Genomic DNA, 23818 nt, shown 5'->3' on the forward strand with positions numbered 1-23818 from the left:
CACACATTTAGCTGTTGTAAATAGTCCCAGGTTAACTTCCTATACAATTAGTGTGTGTCTGTGAAATTGAAACCTCAAGGATCTGTCTTGAGGTAGACCAAACTGCCCCTCTATAGCTTTATTATGTGTGGGAGTGTGTGCCCCAGTATCAGCCACCCTGTGAAACACAAACCCAATCAGTCCATGCTAGACATGCTACTAGAGAACAGAAAGAGAGAGGGCTGTCTGGCATACCTAATGAGGTTTCCCCTGGTGTGGAAGTACATGAGGTATTATTGGGGGCAGAGCAAAAATGTCCATCTTCACACTGCAAAAGCCACATTTAGACTGAACAGAGCAGCAGTGTGTGTCTCCAACAACCCAGCTGTCCAATCATTTTAGAATTATGTACTTCCATCCCTCTCTCCCCAAAGAACCACGGAGCAGGCAGGCAAGGCCTCTTGTCTTTATTGAATTAGCCTCAGCATCCTTAAACAACCAGCAGGCATCATGTCAATATGCTGAACTGGCTTCCTCTCCTAATGTCCAGAGACTTCAAATTAATGGTGAAAGTAAATGGTGGAAGCCTACTGCTTGGAATTTGCTGCTTCCTCATCTGGCTTTCCCAGTTCTCCCAGATCAGGGAAGGAGCCTAGGGCATGGAGTCGACTATTCTTGAGAGAATTTGGAAGCTGGTAGCAATAGAGTTCTTGTTGTGTGGTGACTGACGATTATTAAATTGCCCCTGCTGCTGGAATAAGTGTATGGAAATATATTGTCCTTTCTCCAAATCCCTTGTCACCTAGTATTAATGCATGCTGCCATCTAGCGGCCAATATTTTTCTTAGTCGTAATAATAAAAATAAAGGTTATTAAGATGTATAGTACAACATACATTTACATGTTGTTAATACACATTAACCAGGTTTGTTGAATCCGGGCTGTTTACTGTGCATGATATTTTGTCTCTGGGGATACATATTTTAGGATAATTGTGATGGTGAGCCATGGATTAATTCCTACAACAATTTTGCATTCAGCGAGCACTAGCACGCGCTCAGCTGATTCTGCAAGTTTCTCATTCAGTTTACCCACAAACCACCGCGCTTCCTTTTCCACTAACGCCTGCAATCATGGCGGATCTGGTGCAGGGGAAGGTACCGGAGCTGAAGCTCGAAGAAGACACGGTCCTGAACGGAGATGCAGAAGAGAAAGAGGAGGTAGACCCTTCCGAGGAGACAGCCAAGAAGAAGAAGAAAAAGAAGAAGAAGAAGTCGGCAGGCCCCGGTAAGAGTTACAGACAGGCCAGTTACCGCTGAGCCGTGCGTGCTTAGGGAAGAGTGTGCCTTGTGAATCGTGCGCCAGGCCTTATGAAACACGCCTCGCTCTCATAACACACCCGTAGCTCGATAGCTAAGCATGGGGCGATACTTCTGTCAATCCGACCACGAGGCCGAAATGTCAGTAAGCAGACGGAAATAGTCAAACAAGCAAACTTAGTAGTTAGTTAGCTGGCTAGATATCGTGCTAGCTTAACCGCAGTTCATAGTCATTTGCTGGCAGGTTCCACAAGTCGCTAGCAAGTTCAAAACCAAGTTTTGATGTTTCGTAATGTGTGGTGGAATGCTGTTATGTTAACGTTAGCTTTCTTACATAACGTAAACGCCAGAATAGTTTGATTCCATAGACTTCCATGGTCGAGGTTGTAACTATGTTTCATAATAACTTATATATTTAACACTAACTAGTTACACATGATTGCCCCGCTGCCTGCTAGCGAGCTATGAAACGTCAAGATACTGTTTGATTCAGACAGCACGCTCACTGTACTCTGCGTGCTCACTGTACTCTGTGTACTCACTGCTGACAACGTTGTCCTCGGCATGTGCTATTTCGAGCAACCCATCTTCTTGTAACAACCTCAACTAGCTACAGTTAGCATGAATTATTCTAAAGGATGTCAGACAGTTGCCCTTTTTAAATTGACATGCACAACATTTAGCTTGTAATATGCGTGTTTACATCAGTAAAGCAGGCTTAGCTGCGTGTACTGTCCCCCAAGGTTATACACAGATGTTAATACTCTCCCCTCTCCTGCCAAGTCCCTGACCTCGGGGATACACTTTGTGGAATAGGATCATTGTCCACAGTCCAAAAGGCTCACTTCCCCACTGGACAGTACCTTCCCTTGCACGCACATAACACATCTCTCATCCTCCCATCCCTCTGGCCTCCTGGATGCTCTCTGTTGTGTGTGATGGAGCTGTGGTCGCCACGGCCGACATGTTGTGGTTAGTAAGATGTATAGGATGAGCTCACCCATGTGTATCTGTCTCTGCAATTTATGACTGCAGCAGCCGGCACCGAGGCTGAGGGCAATGGAGTGGCTGACGTGACACAACACCTGGAGAAGCAGGCTCTGGAGGACAAAGAGAAAGAAGAAGACGGGGAGGATGGTAAGAGATCGTAACAGTACTCTACCTTAGCCTAGTACTAGACAGCACCTGACCCAGAACCACATGGGCCGAGCTCCAACCATGGCTCCTCACACCCTGCTGTGGAGCAGCTGAGCTGGGTTCAGTCCTGTTGTTGTGGCCTGTGAACCAAATCCTAACCACCCGTAACCTTAACCATCCGCATGTCTGACCCTTAAGGACAGCACAGAGATGACCTCACACATGACTACATGCACACCAACCAATACATGGCTTGCTGGGAGCTGATAAACTCTTGTGACATTTGAATATGACTAAATGACTTCAAATTCCTCCCTATTTCTCTCAGATGGAGACGAGGGGGAGAACTCGGCAGGCAAAAAGAAGAAGAAGAAGAAAAAGAAGAAAGGACGTCAGTTGGTCTTATTTTATTTGACACTTGAGAATTATGGCTTTCACTTTGTCTGGTCATGTATAGGGTGCAATGGGAGAGTAGACTATGAGCTAGTGGTGGATATGACTGGCTGGCTCTCTGCCTTACTGCTGCACTCTGGAGCATAACCATAACCCTGCACCCATCTGAGTGCCTCCCCCCTCAGGTCCTCAGGCCAATGGGCACGTTTGACTTTTCCCTGAATATTGCTGTGTCACCTCTGGAATTCCAACTCAAACCTTCTAGATAGTTAATGAAATAGTAATGAGCGCTTATGTGACTGTTTGTTTCTTCCGGTCTTTCACAGCCAAAGTTCAGACTGACCCTCCGTCTGTGCCCATCTGTGACTTGTATCCAAGTGGCGTTTTCCCCATCGGTCAGGAATGTGAATACCCCCTATTACAGGATGGGTAAGGTTCATACACACAATCTCACAAAACACCTACTCTTGGCTTGGTGTGTGGTTTGTACTTGGCTAGTGTGGAAGCGGGGCCCAGCCTCTTATTTCCCCAGCACTGTGTTATACTAGACTGGCAGCTCCTCTGATCATCATGCTATACCTGTCCAACCTTAAACACAAACTGGTAGCTACCAGAGAGACTGGGGTGGGAGATTTGAGTTTGTTCTAAAATAAACAGTGCTGCCTGGCATACATGCATCTGTCAGTGTAGTTATTAAACAGAAGTGACAGGGTGGTTCTTCACCTTGGATCTCTTCACTGATGTGAAACTCATTGACATAAAGGGCTCTTAAAGATGCGCTATGCAGAAATCACTCCTCCATTTCCTGGTTCCTAAAATTCCAATAGTTTGCCTAATTTCAGTTTGTGACAAAACAAGTATAGTGTCGAGAATCATTGTACAATCTTATCTGCTGTGAAATATATATTTTCATAATCCAAAATATTGTGCTTTCAGCTGCTTGAAGCTGGTATACAAAACTGAAAGTAAATAACAAAACTTAACCGGAAGCATAGAAATATCGCACATAGAACAGATCAACCGCTTCTTAGTCTTGCATTCAATGAGAATGACAGATCTACGACACACTTTTCCATGTGAATTTGGTCGGGTCACTGAAAAAGTTACATATTGCAGCTTTAACAACACCCAAAACACTGTCGTCATCAGCATAATTTCAGTTTGGTTTATCCTCTAGCCATGCTTGCATTGATTCCCCCTCAGTCATGATGCTGGGTGCGGGAGTAAGATGTATGCGTGGGCACTAACCTTGTTGTTGATCCTCCAGGGTGGTCGTGCAAGGACAAAATGTTTGTGTTTTCTAACTTCATTGCTGATTGCCCTTGTGAATTTCATACACAGTGATGGGAAGAAGTGTGTGTGTGCTGACCGCTAACCTTGTTGCTGATTCCCCTTGGTGCAGGCGTCCCGCTTCGTGGAGGACCACCAATGAAGAGAAGCGGGTTCTGGACAAGGCCAACGAGGAAGTGTGGAGCGACTTCAGACAGGCTGCTGAGGCCCATAGACAGGTCCGCCAGCACGTCCGCAGCTTCATCAAACCTGGCATGACCATGATCGACATCTGGTGAGCCTTCATCATCATCACAGCTGAGATGTTGCTTCCTATTCTTTCTATTTGTCAGTCTTTTTCCTTTGCATTTTATCTTTTGCATACGTCTGTTCTTGAGCTTTCATCCCTTCATTAACAATTTAACTCATCTCTTTCTGTATAACCAATCTCTCTGTGTTTCAGTGAGCGGTTGGAGAACTGTTCCAGGAAGTTGATCAAGGAGAATGGTCTGAATGCAGGCCTAGCCTTCCCCACAGGCTGCTCTCTGAACAACTGTGCGGCTCACTACACCCCTAACGCAGGGGACCCCACCGTGCTGCAATACGACGACGTCTGCAAGATCGACTTCGGAACACACATCAACGGTACACCCCTGCCACAGTACACACACGGTTCAGCTGACACACACATCAAAACATACTCAACACATAAACGTATACAAATGCATATAAACATACACAACTAACCACTCAGACCATGTCGGATGCTGTCCTCACTCGCACTGTATGTTTTCAGGTCGGATCATTGACTGTGCCTTCACCGTCACGTTCAACCCAAAGTATGACAAACTACTGGAGGCCGTGAGAGACGCCACCAATACTGGAATCAAGGTCCGACATCCATTCACACTCCATATATTCCTGAGGCCGCTTGATAGAATTTGAAGTAAGTGTAGTTCAGGTGTTCAGTCTCATCTTAATCATGCTTCATCATTCTGCAGTGTGCTGGAATCGACGTGCGTCTGTGTGACGTTGGAGAGAGAATTCAGGAAGTGATGGAGTCGTACGAGGTGGAGATTGACGGAAAAACATACCAAGGTACTGAGCTACTGAATATATATATATATGAGGTTGACTGATTTTTCAACGCCGATACCGATTAATTGGCCGATTTTTTTTAAAAATAATTTTTATTATTATTTATTTTTTAAATGTATTTGTGATAATGACAATTACAACAATACTGAATGAACACTTATTTTAACTTAATATATCAATAAAATCAATTTAGCCTTAAGTAAATAATGAAACATGTTCAATTTGGTTTAAATAATGCAAAAACAAAGTTTTGGAGAAGAAAGTAAAAGTGCAATATGTGCTATGTAAGAAAGCTAATGTTTCAGTTCCTTGCTCAGAACATATGAAAGCTGGTGGTTCTTTTTAACATGAGCCTTCAATATTCCCAGGTAAGAAGTTTTAGGTTGTAGTTATTATAGGAATTATAGGACTATTTCCCTCTATACCATTTGTATTTCATTAACCTTTGACTATTGGATGTTCTTATATGCACTTTAGTATTGCCAGTGTAACAATATAGCTTCCGTCCCTCTCCTCCCTGGGCTCGAACCAGCAACACAACGACAATTGGCGCCCGCTAACTAGCTAGCCATTTCACTTCGGTTACACAAGCCTCATCTCGGGAGTTGATAAGCTTGAAGTAATAAACAGTGCAAAGCTTGAAGCACAACGAAGAGCTGCTGTCAAAAAGCACGAAAGTGCTGTTTGAATGAATGTTTACGTGCCTGCTTCTGCCTACCACCGCTGTCAGATACTTGTATGCTCAGGACACGCTAGATAATATCTAGTAATATCATCAACCATGTGTAGTTAACTAGTGATTATGATTGATTGTTTTTTATAACATAAGTTTAATGTTAGCTAGCAACTTACCTTGGCTTACTGCATTCGGGTAACAGGCAGTCTCCTTGTGGAGTGCAACGAGAGAGAGGCAGGTCGTTATTGCGTTGGACTAATTAACTGTAAGGTTGCAAGATTGGATCCTCCGAGCTGACAATGTGAAAATCTGTCGTTCTGCCCCTGAACAAGGCAGTTAACGCACCGTTCCTAGGCCATCATTGTTCTTAACTGACTTGCCTAGTTAAATAAAGGTATATTTAAAATATATATATATTAAAAAAAATACAGATTTCGATTGTTATGAAAACATGAAATCGGCCCTAATTAATCGGCCATTCCGATTAATCGGTCGACCTCTAATATATATAATCACACACACACAGTGAATTTGTTGTAATTTGTGATTGAAGATAATTCCTCACAAATTTTAATTTGAATAATTTCCAGTGAAGCCAATCCGAAACCTGAACGGCCACTCAATTGGCCAGTACAGGATACATGCCGGCAAGACTGTCCCCATTGTCAAAGGAGGAGAAGCTACCAGGATGGAGGTGTGTATCTGTCTTACTGAGCGTTTGAAGAACAAGGGGGGGAGATAGGGAGGCGAGGTTAGAAAGGGCTGCTGAGTTAATGGTGTGCTGTGGGAGGTTGACCGAGTAATGATGCTTAGTTAATGGTGTGCTGTGGGAGGGTGACCGGGTAATGATGCTGAGTTAATGGTGTGCTTAGGAACCGAGCCAGGTCCAATTAGTCAGTAACACAATACCTGCTTGCCTGAATTGGTGTCGTGGATGATCAAGGAATTTCTATAACACAGGATTGCCTGCCCCTGTATTTGTTTGACTGCAGCAGTGTCTTCCTACCCCAATAAGTGTCCTTTTTATGACTGATGCCCTTTCTTGCACGACCAGGAGGGAGAGGTGTACGCCATCGAGACGTTTGGCAGCACAGGGAAGGGCGTGGTCCATGATGACATGGAGTGTTCTCATTACATGAAAAACTTTGATGTGGGACACGTCCCAATCAGGTAAGTTGATTGCCTGTGTGAACACTGGACTGTGTATTCCACAGAGGTTGTACCCTCTATCTCTACCCCTCTCTCCCCCCAGACTCCCCCGGGCGAAGCACCTGTTGAACGTGATCAACGAGAACTTTGGCACGCTGGCGTTTTGCCGGCGCTGGCTGGACCGGCTGGGGGAGAGCAAGTACCTGATGGCCCTGAAGAACCTGTGCGACCTGGGAATCGTGGACCCCTACCCCCCGCTCTGCGACACCAAGGGCTCCTACACCGCCCAGTTCGAGCACACCATCCTGCTCAGGCCCACCTGCAAGGAGGTGGTGAGCCGAGGGGACGACTATTGAATACTGAACCCAACCTCATTCAAACCGCACCACAACCCCTCCACTCCAATACAGAGAATGGACACACTGAACCATCTGCCGGCACTCTAACAGAAAAACAGCATCTAAATACAGGACCTTGCTTTGGTCTCTTCTCATTTCTCCCACCTTGGCAGAGCAGCCAGTAAGGGCTATGAAAAATGCTGCTGTAAGGTACCCCCACAATGCATTTTTACCGCTATTTAAGAGCGAGCATGGAGAGACTGGCTTACGTAGCAGCGGCTGAATCTTTTTTCCCTCTTTTATTTAGGTGACATTGAAGCCAGAACAGCCATATAATCTCAAATAAACTGTTAGTTTAACTGCTTAGAACACCAAGTAAGAATGTGAAGAAACAAACCTTTCCTTACCAAAATAAGTACCCTCCTCTCAAGTATGCATAGGGCCTAGTGTGTCCTAATCAGGAAAAATTCCTGACCCTTACTGCAGTCTTTCAGCCTGACCCTACAGTCAGGACCTAGTCACTCGATTGCTCTTCGGAACCCTGAAATTGTTCAACTTCCCCTTTTTTGAGTTCTGGGTGGGAACGATGACGACTAGACAACCACACATCTACAGCTGTATGTTTGGCTTCATGTTACAGGGAGGGGACTCTGCACTCCGCTCCTCCAGTATTTGTTTTAGATATTTGTAAAATATCTTTGAAATGGTTGCTGCCACTATATGTACCCAAATGTAGTGCTTAATTTTGAATGCCCTGGAAATGTTTTTGTAAGAACAAAAGTATTGAAATAAAAAATTTTGCTCTGTATTCCTTGATTGGCCGATGGGGTTGGATACGTTTTTTTAATTCAACCTTTAACTAGGCAAGTCAGTTAAGAACAAATTCTTATTTATAATGACGGCCAATTGTGCGTCGCCCCCTGGGACTCCAAACCAGGGTGTCTGTAGTGATGCCTCTAGCACTGAGATGCAGTGTCTTAGACCTCTGCACCACTCGGGAGCCCACTGTTCCTTCACAAGCTTGCAGGCCTCCAGTAGATTCTATCAGAGAGGGAGAGGCAAAGCAAGAGATTTGAGCTTACTGTGGACCTAAGCTTATTGCCTGCTTTTTGGGATGACTACCATTGTTAGGGCAGAGACCGGATCGTCATATACAAATCTCAAGTCTAGTAGGCAGCCTCTTTCCCCATAATCCACTGAGGCAGCCATTATGTAGAATTAGTCAAGTGAAAGGAAATTGAGGGCTACAGCGTGGTGTGATTTTTAAAAAAGTACACGTGTTTTCTTAGAAAAATGAAAATATATTCTCATTTTGAGGTAATTCTATAAAAATTGAGGTAAGAATTTGCATAGTATCACTTCCATAAATGTACACACACCCGAGGCAGTATGAGCACAATGCAGACAAACATCGCACAGAAAAAAGGATGAAGTGGAAATGTGCTTTGAATTCTCCCCAAAAGGTGAATCTAGAGATGAACAGCATTTAGGTTGAGCAGTTAAGCTAGTACCAGCATGGAGATATCTTTCTTACACGCGTACAGTTTTGAACACAGCAAGGATCTACTTGCATCAGTCTGGCTATTTTATACTTACATTATACAGAGCCAACTATATTGTGTGAACACATATGCTGGTATACACACACGAGATGGGTCAGACCTGCTGGGGGGAAAGGAATCAATTACAAAACTATAAAAAATCTTTAACAGTCAGTGGCCCTGTTTTTTTTTTTTTAAACAACTTTTGTGAAAAATCCTCAATGTCCGAGTACACAAAAATACATTCAATATTCTAAATGCTGGCCTGGGTGAGACTGCATTTTACAGTCTCTGCTACAAAGAACTGATACCAAATACACTTATGGCAAGGGAACTACAAAAATAGATATGTTCTGATTAACGAAGGGCACTTTTCTATGACACTTGTTTCTGCTGTAGGGATACCAACCAAAAGTTAGGAGGCAACAAGCCTAAAAGCACCAGCACCACGAAAGACATCTACATTCTGAAGACAGAGGGCAGGATTCAGCTAAAAACAAACATCCCTTTGGAAACTGGTTATAAAATAGATTTCCCAAAACCAGTCAAAGAATATATCTTGCAAATGTCCTGTAATTGTTTTTGGAGAATCTGAGATACTTTTTAAACGTTTCCCTCGTCCTTTGGCATGAGGTCAGTAGTTAATTATGAACCATTTCCTGACCGACCAGACTTACTAGAGAGAGCGATACCAAAGATGGTGGATTAATGAAGATGTCCCACTCAGGCGGTTTACCTTTTTTTTTTTTTTTTTTTAAATGTCACTGTTCCATTCCACTTAAGTGGTGGCTCTCCCATAGGCACCAATGCATTAGCAGCTGGGTCTGGCCTGCTTAGTTCATTGACTGTATATGAACCAGAAAATAGAAGTGAGTGAGTTGTCTCACTTCCCCTTCCATCTCCCTTCCATCTCTTCCCTTCCATCTCTTGGCAAACCAAAAAGGGTTAAACTCTAAAGACTATTTATGGAGGGAATTATCTACATTCCAGTTGAGAATTTGACTGACTGACTTAGTCAACTGTCTAAAGTGGCTGTGAGAAACATTTTAGTTGATTCAAATCGTTTAAGAAAAAGAAAAATAGAGCACAGAAGAGCAGAAAGGTTGACACCTGAATAAATCTGAACTACAGATTACACAGTCACACCTGGCCAAAGTCTGTCTCTACTCCTGTAAAGGCGTGTCTATAATACAACGCACAACTTGGCTGATACTCTTGATAAAATAAACCTATACACTATCAAACACAAACACGTTTGACTTTTCTTTTAAAACCCATATAAACAACATGTACAAGAAATTCACAAAGACAAAATAAAATAAAAAGGAGTGTGTCCTTTGTCTCTCTTAGAAAAATAATGATACAATGAATCATTCCTCCCCCCAGAGGAGATAAAATGCCCACAAAGAAAGAGTGTGAGAGGGGGGGGGGGGGGGGGGGGGGGTTGAGATGTTTTGGTGTTGGTGGTAATGCTGATGATGACATGTCACTGGACTGCTGAGGTACAAAGGAGGAGGATTGGGGCGGGGCTCGGTGGGTTCTGGTCCTATAGAGGCCTGTCTTTATCCTGAGTGAAGCGCTGCGTGTAGAAGAGTATGTAGGCCTGGGCGCGACACACCTCCTCCACAGAACACACGTTCAGCTTAGAGTCATTACAGTGGACCCAGAACCCTGAAAGAGGGAGAATGAGAAGAGAATGGGTATTAGCTGTAAGTAGATTCCATGAAAATGTATCAAGAGAAGGTTGTGTGTCATCTTTGGATTTGTAATTTTTACATAAAAATGCATTTTGCGTGTGAGTGAGAGATGTTCTTACTTCCTTCTTTGTTGTAGCAGTAGGCAGTGTAGTGGCCAGAGCCGAAGCCCTTCCCATGATGCATCACCACAGAGGACAGTTCGTACAGGAAGTGTTTGGGGCTTGGGGAGCCAGCGGGGGTGGGACTGGAGCATGGCGAGCCCTTGGGGGAGGGGTCTCTGCAGCAGTATGGCTCCATGTTGAGGAGCTGGTCAAAGCTGACGTGGACCCCAATCTTCTCCCTGTGGTTTCTCCCAGACCACCTGACGACCAATCACAAGCACAGAACACTCAACGAACACGTCAACAGACCAAATCACCAAATAAGACAGCTAGAGTGTTTCAAATGCATGGTTGTGTTATGGTTCTTGAGCAATTGCTATGTGCTCAATGGTTACCTGCAGTGTTTGAGGTGCATGGGTATGTTATGGTCATCATGTGGTCATAATGCGGTCAGTACCTGAAGCGTTTGAGGTGCAGGCGCAGGACCTGAGGAAGTTTGTGAACCATCAGCTGTTTCTGAGCTTCAGTCAGGATGACGGGCTTGGAGGAGAACCTCCGCCGCTTACCTAGAGACAAGAGTGAGCATTAACCCACACTGTAAAACTAAACTTGCACACTAGATGGACACCTCAGACAGGGCCAGAGTTGTGAGGAGTTGAGCGTTTTGAAATCGCGCTCATGGAGCAGTGCTTACCTCCTTGAAAGAGATAATATGCCAGGCCCATTGTATAGATAATAGAACGAAAATGAACTAAACATTTAACCCATAAGAGTCTTATAGCCCTGTCTAATCCGGGCGAGGTGGTTCTACACTGGTCACCCCGGGCATCACGGGCTCATTTAGCTATTTCATTTGGAATTTGAACACACGTTGAACTATAACAAAAATATATTATCATTTTATGAAAAAAATATTTTTGATTTTACTTCTATTGGCCCATACAAATGCATTGAATAACATTCACTACATGGAACAGATAGTTCCTGAAGAAATATCAAAAGGAAATTTGTTCTGAAGTGTATCTCCTATATCTGAGAGATACAAGATCAGGAAACATTAGGTATTATATATTTTTTTAACCCCTTATTTTTGCCACTAAACAGTCTAAACCATGTCTAAGCTGGGGTGGGGGGGGTTCTACTAAGCTATATGGAATTGTTTTAAGTGTCATACAAAGGATACATTTGCTATTTGATTTGAAATGTTAAGTATCAAAACAATAGCCTTACTGCTATTAGCCCATACAAACACAATGAATAACAGATTCACTACATGGAACAGATAGATTTTTGGGGGAGGGGGGAAACTAAATGAAGTTGTTCTGAAATGTCTGTCCTATATCTGAGAGATATAAGAAAGATCAGCAAACATGTTATTTTTTACATGTATTTAACACCAGTCTCAATGTCAACAGTGAAGAAGCGACTCTGGGATGCTGGCCTTCTAGGCAGAGTTGCAAAGAGAAAGCCATATCTCAGACTGGCCAATAAAATTAAAAGATTAAGATGGGCAAAAGAACACAGCCTAGAAGGCTAGCTTCCTGGAGTCGCCTCTTCACTGTTGACGTTGAGACTGTTGTTTTGCGGGTACTATTTAATGTAGTTGCTAGTTGAGGACTTGTGAGGCGAGGCGTCTTTCTCAAAGTAGACACTTATGTACTTGTTCTCTTGCTCAGTTGTGCACCAGGGCCTCCCACTCCTCTTTCTATTCTGGTTAGAGACAGTTTGTGCTGTTCTGTGAAGGGAGTAGTACACAGCATTGTATGAGATCTTCAGTTTCTTTGCAATTTCTCACATGGAATAGCCTTCATTTCTCATTCTAACAAGAATAGACTGACAAGTTTCAGAAGAAATGTCTTTGTTTTTGGCCATTTTGAGCCTGTAATCGAACCCACAAATGGTTATGCTCCAGATACTCAACTAGTCTAAAGGCCAGTTTTATTGCTTCTTTATTTTTATTTTATTTTTTTTATTTTTTTTTATTTCACCTTTATTTAACCAGGTAGGCTAGTTGAGAACAAGTTCTCATTTGCAACTGCGACCTGGCCAAGATAAGGCAAAGCAGTGTGAACAGACAACACAGAGTTACACATGGAATAAACTATTAACAAGTCAATAACACAGTAGAAAAAAAGGGGAGTCTATATATACATTGTGTTCAAAAGGCATGAGAAGGTAGGCAAATAATTACAATTATGCAGATTAACACTGGAGTGATAAATGATCAGATGGTGATGTACAGGTAGAGATTGGTGTGCAAAAGAGCAGAAAAATAAAAATAAATAAATAAAAAAACAGTATGGGGATGAGGTAGGTGAAAATGGGTGGGCTATTTACCAATAGACTATGTACAGCTGCAGCGATCGGTTAGCTGCTCGGATAGCAGATGTTTGAAGTTGGTGAGGGAGATAAAAGTCTCCAACTTCAGCGATTTTTGCAATTCGTTCCAGTCACAGGCAGCAGAACAACAGTTTTCAGCTGTGCTAACATAATTGCAAAAGGGTTTTCTAATGATCAATTAGCCTTTTAAAATTATAGACTTGGATTAGCTAACAACGTGCCATTGGAACACAGGACTGTTGGTTGCTGATAATGGGCCTCCTATGTAGATATTCATTTTTTATATATATCCAACATTTCCAGGTACAATAGTCATTTACAACATTAACAATGTCTACACAGTATTTCTGATCAATTTGATGTTGTTTTAATGGACCAAAAATGTGCTTTTCTTTAAAAAACAAGAACATTTCTAAGTGACCCCAAACCTTTGAACGGTAGTGTACTTCCATTCATTTTTCCATCTGGTACCGGGGGACCTTTAGACGAGTCTTGAAAGGCCTGTGGACGTCTTAGAGCAAAACAACCGACTTGTTCGTGAGAGTCTCACCTTCGCACAGAAGGGTCATATTAGTGTGTAGCCCAAACTGTTTGGATGCTACAGACAGAAGTTGGCAGATCGGCTGTACCAACTTCAGACGAGTCCCAAGCCGTTTGTGGGGGTCGTAGAGCAAAACGGAGAACACCATCATGTTCATGAGAGGGGTCAAAATAGTTTGTAGGCCAAACCGTTCACACGCTACAGACGATTTGTGTGAAGACCAATTTTTGGGATGTCTCATGGTGAGAAACACCGCTCTAGCTCTGTCACCGCAGATGCGGAAATGAGACATAGGCAGCAGATGTAGTGGATGGAGATGCGTCCAATGCAAAAAAAAACTATCTTAACAGAGATTTTTACGGGGATTTTTGTATTATGCTAATTAAAATTCCACGGGGCACAGATAGAGGGGGTTTAAGAGATCTGATTTTTGGTTTATAAATACTTTGCTACAATGACACACTTAGCTAGCTACCAACCCCGTTCCTTTCTGTTAGCATGTGCACCTACTAATTACACATTCATGCTTTCGGGATACCTGTCTTTTCAGATTCCACAGTGATTTTTTTGTTGTGGACCCCAAACATCACTGCCCTCCCCCTCTTGCTCATGGTCCTCGTCATCTTTGTAAGGCACCTTGATTTTTCACCTGTGTGTCATATCAGTTCCTTTCTGAAAATATATAGCATACTAGATAACAGTAACTAAAGCAAGGGGCTAAAGCAGCACACAAGTAGACTACAAATGCATGCTGGTCCGGGCATGCCCTGAGCTTGTGAAGTGAGCACTACTGGAGCGAAATTGGAGTGGGCGAGAAGGCCGACACTCCAGTCTTTGGGAAACTCGCGCCACGCACCATTCAAATTCAGCACGCTCTGCTCCAGCTCCGCTCACATGCTCTGGACAGGGCTGTGTGAATGTGAATAGTCAGTCTAACTATAGCACTGGTTGGTAGTTTGACATGCAGAGACAGAATTTATTATTATGAATTTTAATCGAGAAAACGAACTGCTTTGGCAAAAGTATTGTACCTCTAACAATCATACCATTGAATGAATGTGTTTGTGTGTGCTCACTGTGTACATTTTTGTATGTGTGCCTCGGTCACTCACTGTTGCACTGGTCGCAGGCGTAGATGTTGCCCTCCAGTGCTTCGGTCTCCGTGAACTTGGCCAGCATCTCCGTCAGCTGGCACGAGACCTGCGCTGCGCTCTCCCGGCTGTTGCTGTGGTAACGCTCAGGGAACTCCAGCGACAGGTCCCAGAAGGGTTCTACCGTGTTGGAGCGGTGGTCACATGCAAGACACGTCACCTGATGGAGGGGGAAGAGAAGAGAGAGCGATAGAAAGAGGCGGAGCAGAGAGAGGGAGAAAGAGAGAGTTAGGGGTAGAAAGTGAGGATGAAAGAGAGAGAGTTGTGTGAAGGCAAGCCAAGGGCAGCTGAGATAACTAATGCAGTAGCACACACAGGAACTGGATTGTCTGAGATACACAGCTTTAGAAACACTGCCCCCCTTCTCACACACACACTCACCCCCTTGTTAGGAAAGAGCAGGTGTGGGTGTATGCTCAGATAACTCAAGACACTCCTCTCTTTCACATACACCGAAGCACAAAATACACACGTTCAGTCCCACTCACTCACTCTCTTATGGGTAAATCGATTTGAATTCAATCCCTTTTAGATAGCATCCCTTTTGATTTAAACAAACCTGTCCATACATGTTAAAACATTCAGGAGTTAAAGGTGTTCAAAGTTTTGCATACCCCACCCAACAGGGTGAGACATTCATGTCTTTATCACTGGAAAAGATAAATGGTTGAGTTTTGATATCATTTAAACTGCTTACAAACAGGGTTGTGAAACTATTTTATCATTTATTTTAAAAAAAATATACACCTCTGTTCAAAAGTTTGGGGTCACTTAGAAATGTGTTTTTCTTTCAAAAACAAGGACATTTGTCCATTAAAATAACATCAAATTGATCAGAAATACAGTGTACACTGTTAATTAGGAAACCCTTTTGCAATTATGTTAGCACAGCTGAAAACTGTGTTCTGATTAAAGAAGCAATAAAACTGGCCTGCTTTAGACTAATTGAGTATCTAGAGCATCAGCATTTGTGGGTTCGATTACAGGCTCAAAATGGACAGAAACAAAGACCTTTCTTCTGAAACTCGTCATTCTATTATTGTTCTGAGAAATGCAGACTATTCCATGCAAGAAATTGCCAAGAAACTGAAGATCTCATACATCGCTGTGTTCTACTCCCTTCACAGAACAGCGCAAACTTCCTCTAACCAGAATAGAAAGAGGAGTGGGATGCCCTGGTGCACAACTGGGCAAGAGGACAAGTACATTAGAGTGTTTAGTTTGAGAAACAGATGCCTCACTGGCAACTTCATTAAGTCCTCAACTGGCAACTTCATTAAATAGTACCCGCAAAACACCAGTCTCAATGTCAACAGTGAAGAGGCGACTCTGGGATGCTGGCCTTCTAGACAGAGTTGCAAAGAAAAATACATATCTTAGACTGGTGGCCAATAAAAATAAAATATTAAGATGGGCAAAAGAACACAGACACGGGACAGAAGAAGAATGGAAAAAAACATTATGGACAGACAAATCTAAGTTTGAGGTGTTCGGATCACAAAGAATAACATTCGTGAGAAGCAGATAAAATGAAAAAAATGCTGGAGGAGTGCTTGACGCCATCTGTCAAGCATGGTGGAGGCAATGTGATGGTCTGGGGGTGCTTTGGTGGTGGTAAAGTAGGAGATTTGTCCAGGGTAAAAGGGATCTTGAAGAACGAAGGCTATCACTCCATTTTGCCATGCCATACCCTATCCTGTGAGTGGCGCTTAATTGGGAGTAAATTTCCTGCTACAACAGGACAATGATTCAAAGCACAGCTCCAAACTATGCAAGAACCATTTAGGGAAGAAGCAATCAGCTGGTATTGTCTATAATGGAGTGGCCAGCACAGTCACTGGATCACAACCCTATTGAGTTGTTGTGGGAGCAGCTTGACCGTATGGTACGTAAGAAGTGCCCATCAAGCCAATCCAACTTGTGGGAGGTGCTTCAGGAAGCATGGGGTGAAATCTCTTCAGATTACCTCAACAAATTGACAACTAGAACGCCAAAGGTCTGCAAGGCTGTAATTGCTGCAAATGGAGGATTCTTTGACAAAAGCAAAGTCTGAAGGACACAATTATTATTTAAATTAAAAATGATTATTTATAACCTTGTCAACGTCTTGACAATATTTCCTATTCATTTTGCAACTAATTTCCTGTATTTTTTCATGGAAAACAAGGACATTTCTAAGTGACCGCAAACTTTTGAATGGTAGTGTACGTTAGAGGTAAAAAAATTAATTAAAAAAAGTCAACAAAACAAAAATCAAGTCATTGTAGTAGTTTGACAACCCTTTTTGTAAACTTTGAAATTATATAAATCTCAACCATTTATATTTTCCATTGATGAAGACATGGATGTCTCATGGTATGATATGCAAAAGGGGTCAACTTTGAACACTTATCGAGTGTTTTGGCATTCAGGTCCAAAAAGTTCATTTCTGAGCCGTTCTACAATGGGAAAGTATGGAAGGTTTCGTTCAAATCAAAAAGGGATTCTGTCGAAAAGTTAATGAATTCAAAATGGATTTACCCTTCCATGAACTTTTAAAATGACGGAGCTTCAGAATGTGTTGATCTGCCATTGAAATGTCCCCATTTCTTGATTGGAGCCAAGCACATTTAGACAGATACATTTTGACATATTGTATTTTATATCTATTTATTTTATATTACTATCAAGACATAAATGTGGTAACAGTCACACACATTGTGCAGTAAAACCTCCCATCCAAATCCCTCCAGTAAGATCACTACTAATCAATGTAAAGACCTTTTAATCCCTTTTTCAATCCATTTTTAATCCATGTCCAGACTGGTGAAGCACAAAAGTCTGTCTATATCATTATAAAGTGTGTAGTGTGTATCAGTCTGTGTATAACTGTGTTTGGGAGAGTGTGTACCTCTCTCTTTTTCTTACCTGGCTGAGGAGCTGACCATGGAAGATGGTGTTGACTACGCTGAGCACCTGCTTGATGAGATGTCTCTGTCCGGTTGACACACCAGCGGGTGGCATGTGAGCCCCTGTGCTCTCCAGCTCGTGCTGCACCTTGTCAAGCAGCTCACACAGGAATTCCTGGGCATCCTGCTGGGCGTAGCCCCGGAAGGCTGGGATCAGCTGCCACACCGAGTGCAGCATTGCGAAGGGCGACACCAACGCCCACTTGCCCGACCACATCACCTGGAAGAGTGTGTGCAGCTCATGACACAGGGAGATGTGCTTGGAGCTGGGCTCATTGGGCTGAATCAGCTCCATACTCCGGGCCCTGGAGGCCCCCCCACTTAGCCCAACGCCCATCTGGGGGCCTCTCCTCTGGGCCAGCGGGGAGGATGACACTGGGCCCCCGGGGCTGGGAACCAACAGCTGGCCGTGGACGGCCGAGGCTAGCAGCTCCAGCCGGAGGAAACACTCCCTGAAGATGTGAAGGTGGCTCAGCACCTGCAGGATGGAGTTCATGTAGCATGTGTTGCCTAGGTTACGCAGGCCCGTGACACCCGGAGTGACAGTGGGCCGACGTTTGAGGGGCGAGTCACCCTGTTTGGAGGGGGCACGGCGGGGGGCTGGGGAGGGGGCAGTCAAGGCTTGGACAGAGGAGGCTCTGGGTTTGCCTTTGGTGGAGGAAGAAGGTGTTGAGTAGCGAGTGGGTTTGGGCGCAGGGGTTTTAGGGGGGCGGCCCATTCTCTTGGGGGTGGGAGTGGCGGGGCTCTGGGTTCTTGGTCGGGGTTTGAGGGGAGACTGGGGTGTGTAAGTGGTGCTGGGTGTGCGTGTCCGTGTGGGGCGGGGGGCGACAGCGGCGGCGGCAGCAGCTCTCTGACTGGCTCTCCTCAGGCGGTGGCTCTTCCTTGGTGGGGCGCTCTCCAACGCTTCCTTTAGCTGCCTCTTCAACGTCTTCCTCCTCTCCCTCAACTCCTTCCGCCTCCTTTCCTCCTCCTCTCTCTGCCTCTCCTCCTCTTCCCTCCTCTTCCCCCCTTCTGTCAGGCTGAACCAGGTGTGGAACACTCGACCCATCAGTGCCCGGCGGCGGTGCCAGAGCGCCGTGAACATGCGGTCCTCGTCCCTCAGCTGCAGTAAACTGGAGCCGCAGGGCTGGGGGGCGTCGGGCGGGGTGCTAGCCGATCTCAAGGTGCGTCCTGAGCGCGTGGTGACCTCGTAGCGCTGGCTCTGGATGGCACTGAGAGTGGAGCGCAGCAGCTTGAGGTCTCCCGTTGCGTTGTCGTTGAGCACATAGTCGTCACACAAGTAGCAGAAGACATAGAGCTCGTTGACCTCCATGGCCAGCGGGTGACGATGCTGCAGGAAGTGCTGCAGGGCGTGCTCCTCGATGTAGCGGCCGCATGCAACGTGGGCGCAGCCCAGGCAGGCCCACACTGACTCTGTGGTGTTGCAGTCCACGCAGTGCCACTTCTGGGGGTTGAGGATGGAGTGATCTGGGGCCAGCCTGAGCCGCCCCACGTGCTTACACCTGTCCATCGCACACACTTGCTGGGTGGCTCAGTCCGTGTGTGTGTCTGTGGGTAGGTGAGTGTGGATGTGACACGTCCACACTGGGGCTTCAGATCACCATGGCGAGCTCAGAAACGGGGTGGTCCCACGGCATAGCTTTTTCTGGGGAGGAAGAAAGAGAAGAAAGAGACTGAGTGAGAAAGGCAGTTGTACAAAACTCTTTAAACATCTCTAATCTCTTCTCAGTAAAGGCCTTACCCTTAGTTAGTGAAAGCAATTGTACCAAAACCTTTTGCCTTGCTTTTTAACCCACAACCCATTCTGGTCTTTATAATAATTTGTGGTCACACATTTAACCAGTTAGCTCTCGAACATGGGTACTTATTGTCAAAGAAGACAGGACAATATCCTGAATGTTGACTGCGGTGATCAGATGTGGTTTTCTGGGGTTTGAAAACTGATGGGGTTGGGGGTTCCTGTTTTAGAGTCTCAGCGCCATCATCATCACCCCCCAATGGGGCCAAAGGGAGACTTAAGCCTGGCAAACAAAGGGGGACTGAGCTGGGAGGGTAGAGCACCCTTTGTATGTGTACAGGCAGCCTTACAGAGAGAAAGGGGCAAGAGAAGAGATGGATAAGAAAGGGAATGGAGAAAGAGATGGATAGGATGATCAGAAGGGAAACTAAACTTGATGATCAGAGGCTGCCAATCCCAGCTACTATTACCCTTCTCCATGAACCAATCTATAATCTATTTAGGAGGAGAAACAGTACAGCGCCGACCCTGACTACACAGGTCCAAGTTCTAACTGTGTTTATTTACCATTCCAGATTGCCTTCGTGTGATTTAAATAAATAGCTGTTACCACTGAAGGAGTTTCTGGCTGGAATGCCCTGACTGAGTCTGTCAACATTGTACCCCTTTGACCACTGATTTTATATAACATTTAATCAATGCAATTGTTGTTTTATAACCACCAACAATCGTGATACATTGTTTAGTTTTTTAATCCACGAAAGATCTGGTGGGCAGTTACTAGGATTGACATCCCTTTGCTTCTGCTTCATTTTACCCAGTCAACACTGATAACAAAATGCGCGAGATTTGTGTTTTCAAACTAGATAACTTAGCTAGCAAGCTTTCCCAGACGTGTTTACCACTTCACTAACGTTAACTCACCTGAGATTGGTAAATTGTCCCCGCAAGACAACTTTGAAAACTAGCTCTAGCTAACAATATCACCAAAATACTGGTAACTAACCGCTCCTTCTTCTATCCTGATGTCACTAACTGGCTATAGTTATAACACGGCTAACGTTACTGCTGAAAAGAACCTACTCGTAAACTTATCCAGGAGGATATCAAAGGCTCGTGCGCGCGCCTAAGGTGCCCTTGTGCTTTCTTTCTGTCTGGCGGTATGCATCTTCTAAATAAACACAAATCAAGTATCTAACGTAATATAGCTAAACATAATCGCTAGTAAAATAAAGTATCCAACTAGTTTGTTGGCTAACTTGGTGAGTAACAGAGCTAGCTACATGGCTAGCAGCAACAAAGCTAATCTTGTCGAGCCAAGTCTAAATACGTTAGGGATCAATGCGTCAGGGTTTGAATTGTTTATCAAACATGCTAGTTAGTTTTCAGATGAATGTGTACACCATAACAACTGACACGAATTGTTAGTTTTTTTTAATTAAAAGGCGAAAATTGAAAAAGTACCATACCTATCCTTCACGGCACTTATTCCTCTGATACTAAAATGGTCGCCATCTTGTATCTACTCTTGTCGCGTGGTGTTGGCTCTAGCGCGTCCGCGGTAGGGTAGCATCAAGTGTCGTTGTTTTGCATGGCTCAAGGTAGAGGCTCTCCTAACATCAGATCTAGGATCAGATTATTCTACACTAATTCTAAATGTTATCATTGAGGTGATTAGAAAACATCTGACTTTGTATCAGTGGTTAGGGGTAACCTATAATCTCCTCAGCATAGATGGCACAATTTTGTGACATAATCTCAGGATATTGTCATGTCAAATTCATGAAGCCAGGCCTACACAACACAGTCAGAGAACATATTTGACATAAAAGTGAAGTGGCCCTTCACATTCCATTAAGCACATTCTGCTGTTGAGTATGACATATAGACAGACCATTGTTTGGCACTGCACTGCAAATGGCCTATTTACCTTTTCTACACCAGTAACACTAACAATTATTTTTTTCTATTACTGCTCCTGGAAAAACAATTGCATTCAAAACGTTTCAATGCCACAAGATGGCAGTGATGTATCAATCAATGTTCAAGTTGTGCGTGAGAATATGTTGTAAACATTGCATGCGAGAGTATTATGTGTGTGTATGTGTGTTGTAGAGATGCAGGTGTAGGGCTCCATGCTGGTTAATGAGGGCATTGGGGGCTGAAGGCACACACTATAGAGATGGTATCAGACTAGGTGTCTAACATTAAACCCCAGAACTCCTGAGACATACTGTAAGTCTTAGACATGCTAACTAAACCTATCCCTAGCTCCTAAAACGAACACTAATTCTAACCGTAACCCAAAACCCCCTAGAAATAGCATAAGATATTGTGGGGACTAACAAAATGTCCACAGTTGGTCTAATATTTGTTTGTTTACTATTCTTCTGGTCCCCACAAGTATAGTTAAACACACACAGACACTCACTTTTCACTCACTCACACACCTGGTACTGTTGAAAGCTCTTGTCCATATCAGAGAGGGATTTGTGAGAGGGACATTGATCATACGTGTGTGTGTGTGAGTGAAAGAGGTGCATGTATGTATGTGTAGATCTGTCATCCGCGATTCCTGTTGAACCACTAATGTTTTTCTCCCTCTATGTCCCGCGGCCCTAACTGAGTCTTCATGTCCACACACGTTCCCTCCCTTCCCCCTCTCGCTCCCTCTTTCTCTCTCCTCTCCATCGCGCCTTCTCTCACCCACACTCTACATACTCCACAAACCAAACATAAACACACACACACACCTCCTGTTTGAATTGAAATAGCTCTGTGAAAGTTCTATATAGTGGCGGTTTGTGGCAAGTGAAAACACAGGTGCTGATGGGTGAGGGGAAATGGTTTACAACCAGTAAATAAAAACATTCCCCATAATTATGGTTTATGTTTGTAGCATTTATGTGTGATTGGTACATGTCTTAATAGTTTATGGCTGTCTGCTTGCCTGTCTGCTTGCCTGTCTGCCTGCCTGCCCATCTATCTTCCTGTCTGTCCGCACCTTTCTCTCGCGTGTCACTCACTCAGTGTATATGTGGGTGTAATAGGTGGATGACATCAGGGGTTCATTTTCTTGGAAGTATCATAATCACAAGTTGTGTCTCAATCACCCTGCTATGTCAACAAGGCCCAGTTCTGGCTTCTTTTGATGTAGGCCACTTTTGATAAAGAAGTGTTCCTGCGTGTGTGTGTGAATGGTTTGATAGATAAGAACAGATATAGCCCTTGGTTCACTCCAGACCTGACTGCCCTCAACCAGCACAAAAACATCCTGTGGCGTACTGCACTAGCATCGAATAGTCCCTGCGATATGCAATTTTTCAGGGAAGTCAGGAGCCAATACACACAGTCTGTTAGGAAAGCAAAGGCTAGCTTTTTCAAACGGAAGTTTGCATCCTGTAGCTCTAACTCCAAAAAGTTCTGGGACACTGTAAAGTCCATGGAGAATAAGAGCACCTCCTCCCAGTTGCCCACTGCACTGAGGCTAGGAAACACTGTCACCACCAATAAATCCACGATAATCGAGAATTTCAATAAGCATTTCTCTATGGCTGGCCATGCTTTCCGCCTGGCTACCCCAACCCCGGCCAACAGCTCCACACCCCCCGCAGCTACTTGCCCAAGCGTCCCCAGCTTCTCCTTCACCCAAATCCAGATAGCAGATGTTCTGAAAGAGCTGCAAAACCTGGATCCGTATAAATCAGCTGAGCTAGACAATCTGGACCCTCTCTTTCTAAAATTATCCGCCGCCATTGTTGCAACCCCTATTACTAGTCTGTTCAACCTCTCTTTCGTATCATCCGAGATTCCTAAAGATTGGAAAGCTGCCACGGTCATCCCCCTCTTCAAAAGGGGTGACACTCTAGACCCAAACTGTTACAGACCTATATCCATCCTGCCCTGCCTTTCTAAAGTCTTCGAAAGCCAAGTTAACAAACAGATCACGGACCATTTCGCATCCCACCGTACCTTCTCCGCTGTGCAATCTGGTTTCCAAGCTGGTCACGGGTGCACCTCAGTCACGCTCAAGGTACTAAACAATATCATAACCGCCATCAATAAAAGACAGTACTGTGCAGCCGTCTTCATCGACCTGGCCAGGGCTTTCGACTCTGTCAATCACCGTATTCTTATCGGCAGACTCAACAGCCTTAGTTTCTCAAATGACTGCCTCGCCTGGTTCACCAACTACTTCTCAGATAGAGTTCAGTGTGTCAAATCGGAGGGCCTGTTATCCGGACTTCTGGCAGTTTCTATGGGGGTTCAATTCTCGGGCCGACTCTTTTCTCTGTATATTCTCTGTATATATCAATGATGTCGCTCTTGCTGAGGGTGATTCCTTGATCCACCTCTATGCAGACGACACCATTCTGTATACATCTGGCCCTTCTTTGGACACT

At 44.3% G+C, this 23818-nt stretch overlaps 2 protein-coding genes across 2 annotated transcripts; one reads left to right on the forward strand and one right to left on the reverse strand.

Moving 5' to 3' along the window:
* Positions 1 to 1065: 1065 nt before the first annotated feature.
* LOC110500039 (methionine aminopeptidase 2) lies at positions 1066 to 8166 on the forward strand. Its single transcript, XM_021577152.2, has 11 exons — positions 1066 to 1266; positions 2334 to 2435; positions 2764 to 2826; positions 3155 to 3257; positions 4231 to 4392; positions 4561 to 4742; positions 4894 to 4988; positions 5099 to 5195; positions 6462 to 6565; positions 6926 to 7041; positions 7124 to 8166. The coding sequence occupies exons 1-11, from the start codon at positions 1113 to 1115 to the stop codon at positions 7374 to 7376; spliced, it is 1431 nt and encodes a 476-aa protein (XP_021432827.1). The 5' UTR covers positions 1066 to 1112; the 3' UTR covers positions 7377 to 8166.
* A 472-nt stretch (positions 8167 to 8638) lies between these two features.
* LOC110500040 (ubiquitin carboxyl-terminal hydrolase 44) lies at positions 8639 to 21013 on the reverse strand. The gene is made up of 6 exons (XM_021577153.2): positions 20885 to 21013; positions 17637 to 19322; positions 14691 to 14889; positions 11155 to 11263; positions 10716 to 10957; positions 8639 to 10570 (listed from the first exon to the last, which is right to left on the reverse strand). Exons 2-6 carry the CDS (start codon positions 19185 to 19187, stop codon positions 10446 to 10448), a joined length of 2226 nt encoding a protein of 741 aa, XP_021432828.1. The 5' UTR covers positions 19188 to 19322; positions 20885 to 21013; the 3' UTR covers positions 8639 to 10445.
* Positions 21014 to 23818: the final 2805 nt, after the last annotated feature.

The sequence above is a fragment of the Oncorhynchus mykiss genome, chromosome 21, assembly GCF_013265735.2.
Source record: "Oncorhynchus mykiss isolate Arlee chromosome 21, USDA_OmykA_1.1, whole genome shotgun sequence".
Taxonomy (NCBI): domain Eukaryota; kingdom Metazoa; phylum Chordata; class Actinopteri; order Salmoniformes; family Salmonidae; genus Oncorhynchus; species Oncorhynchus mykiss.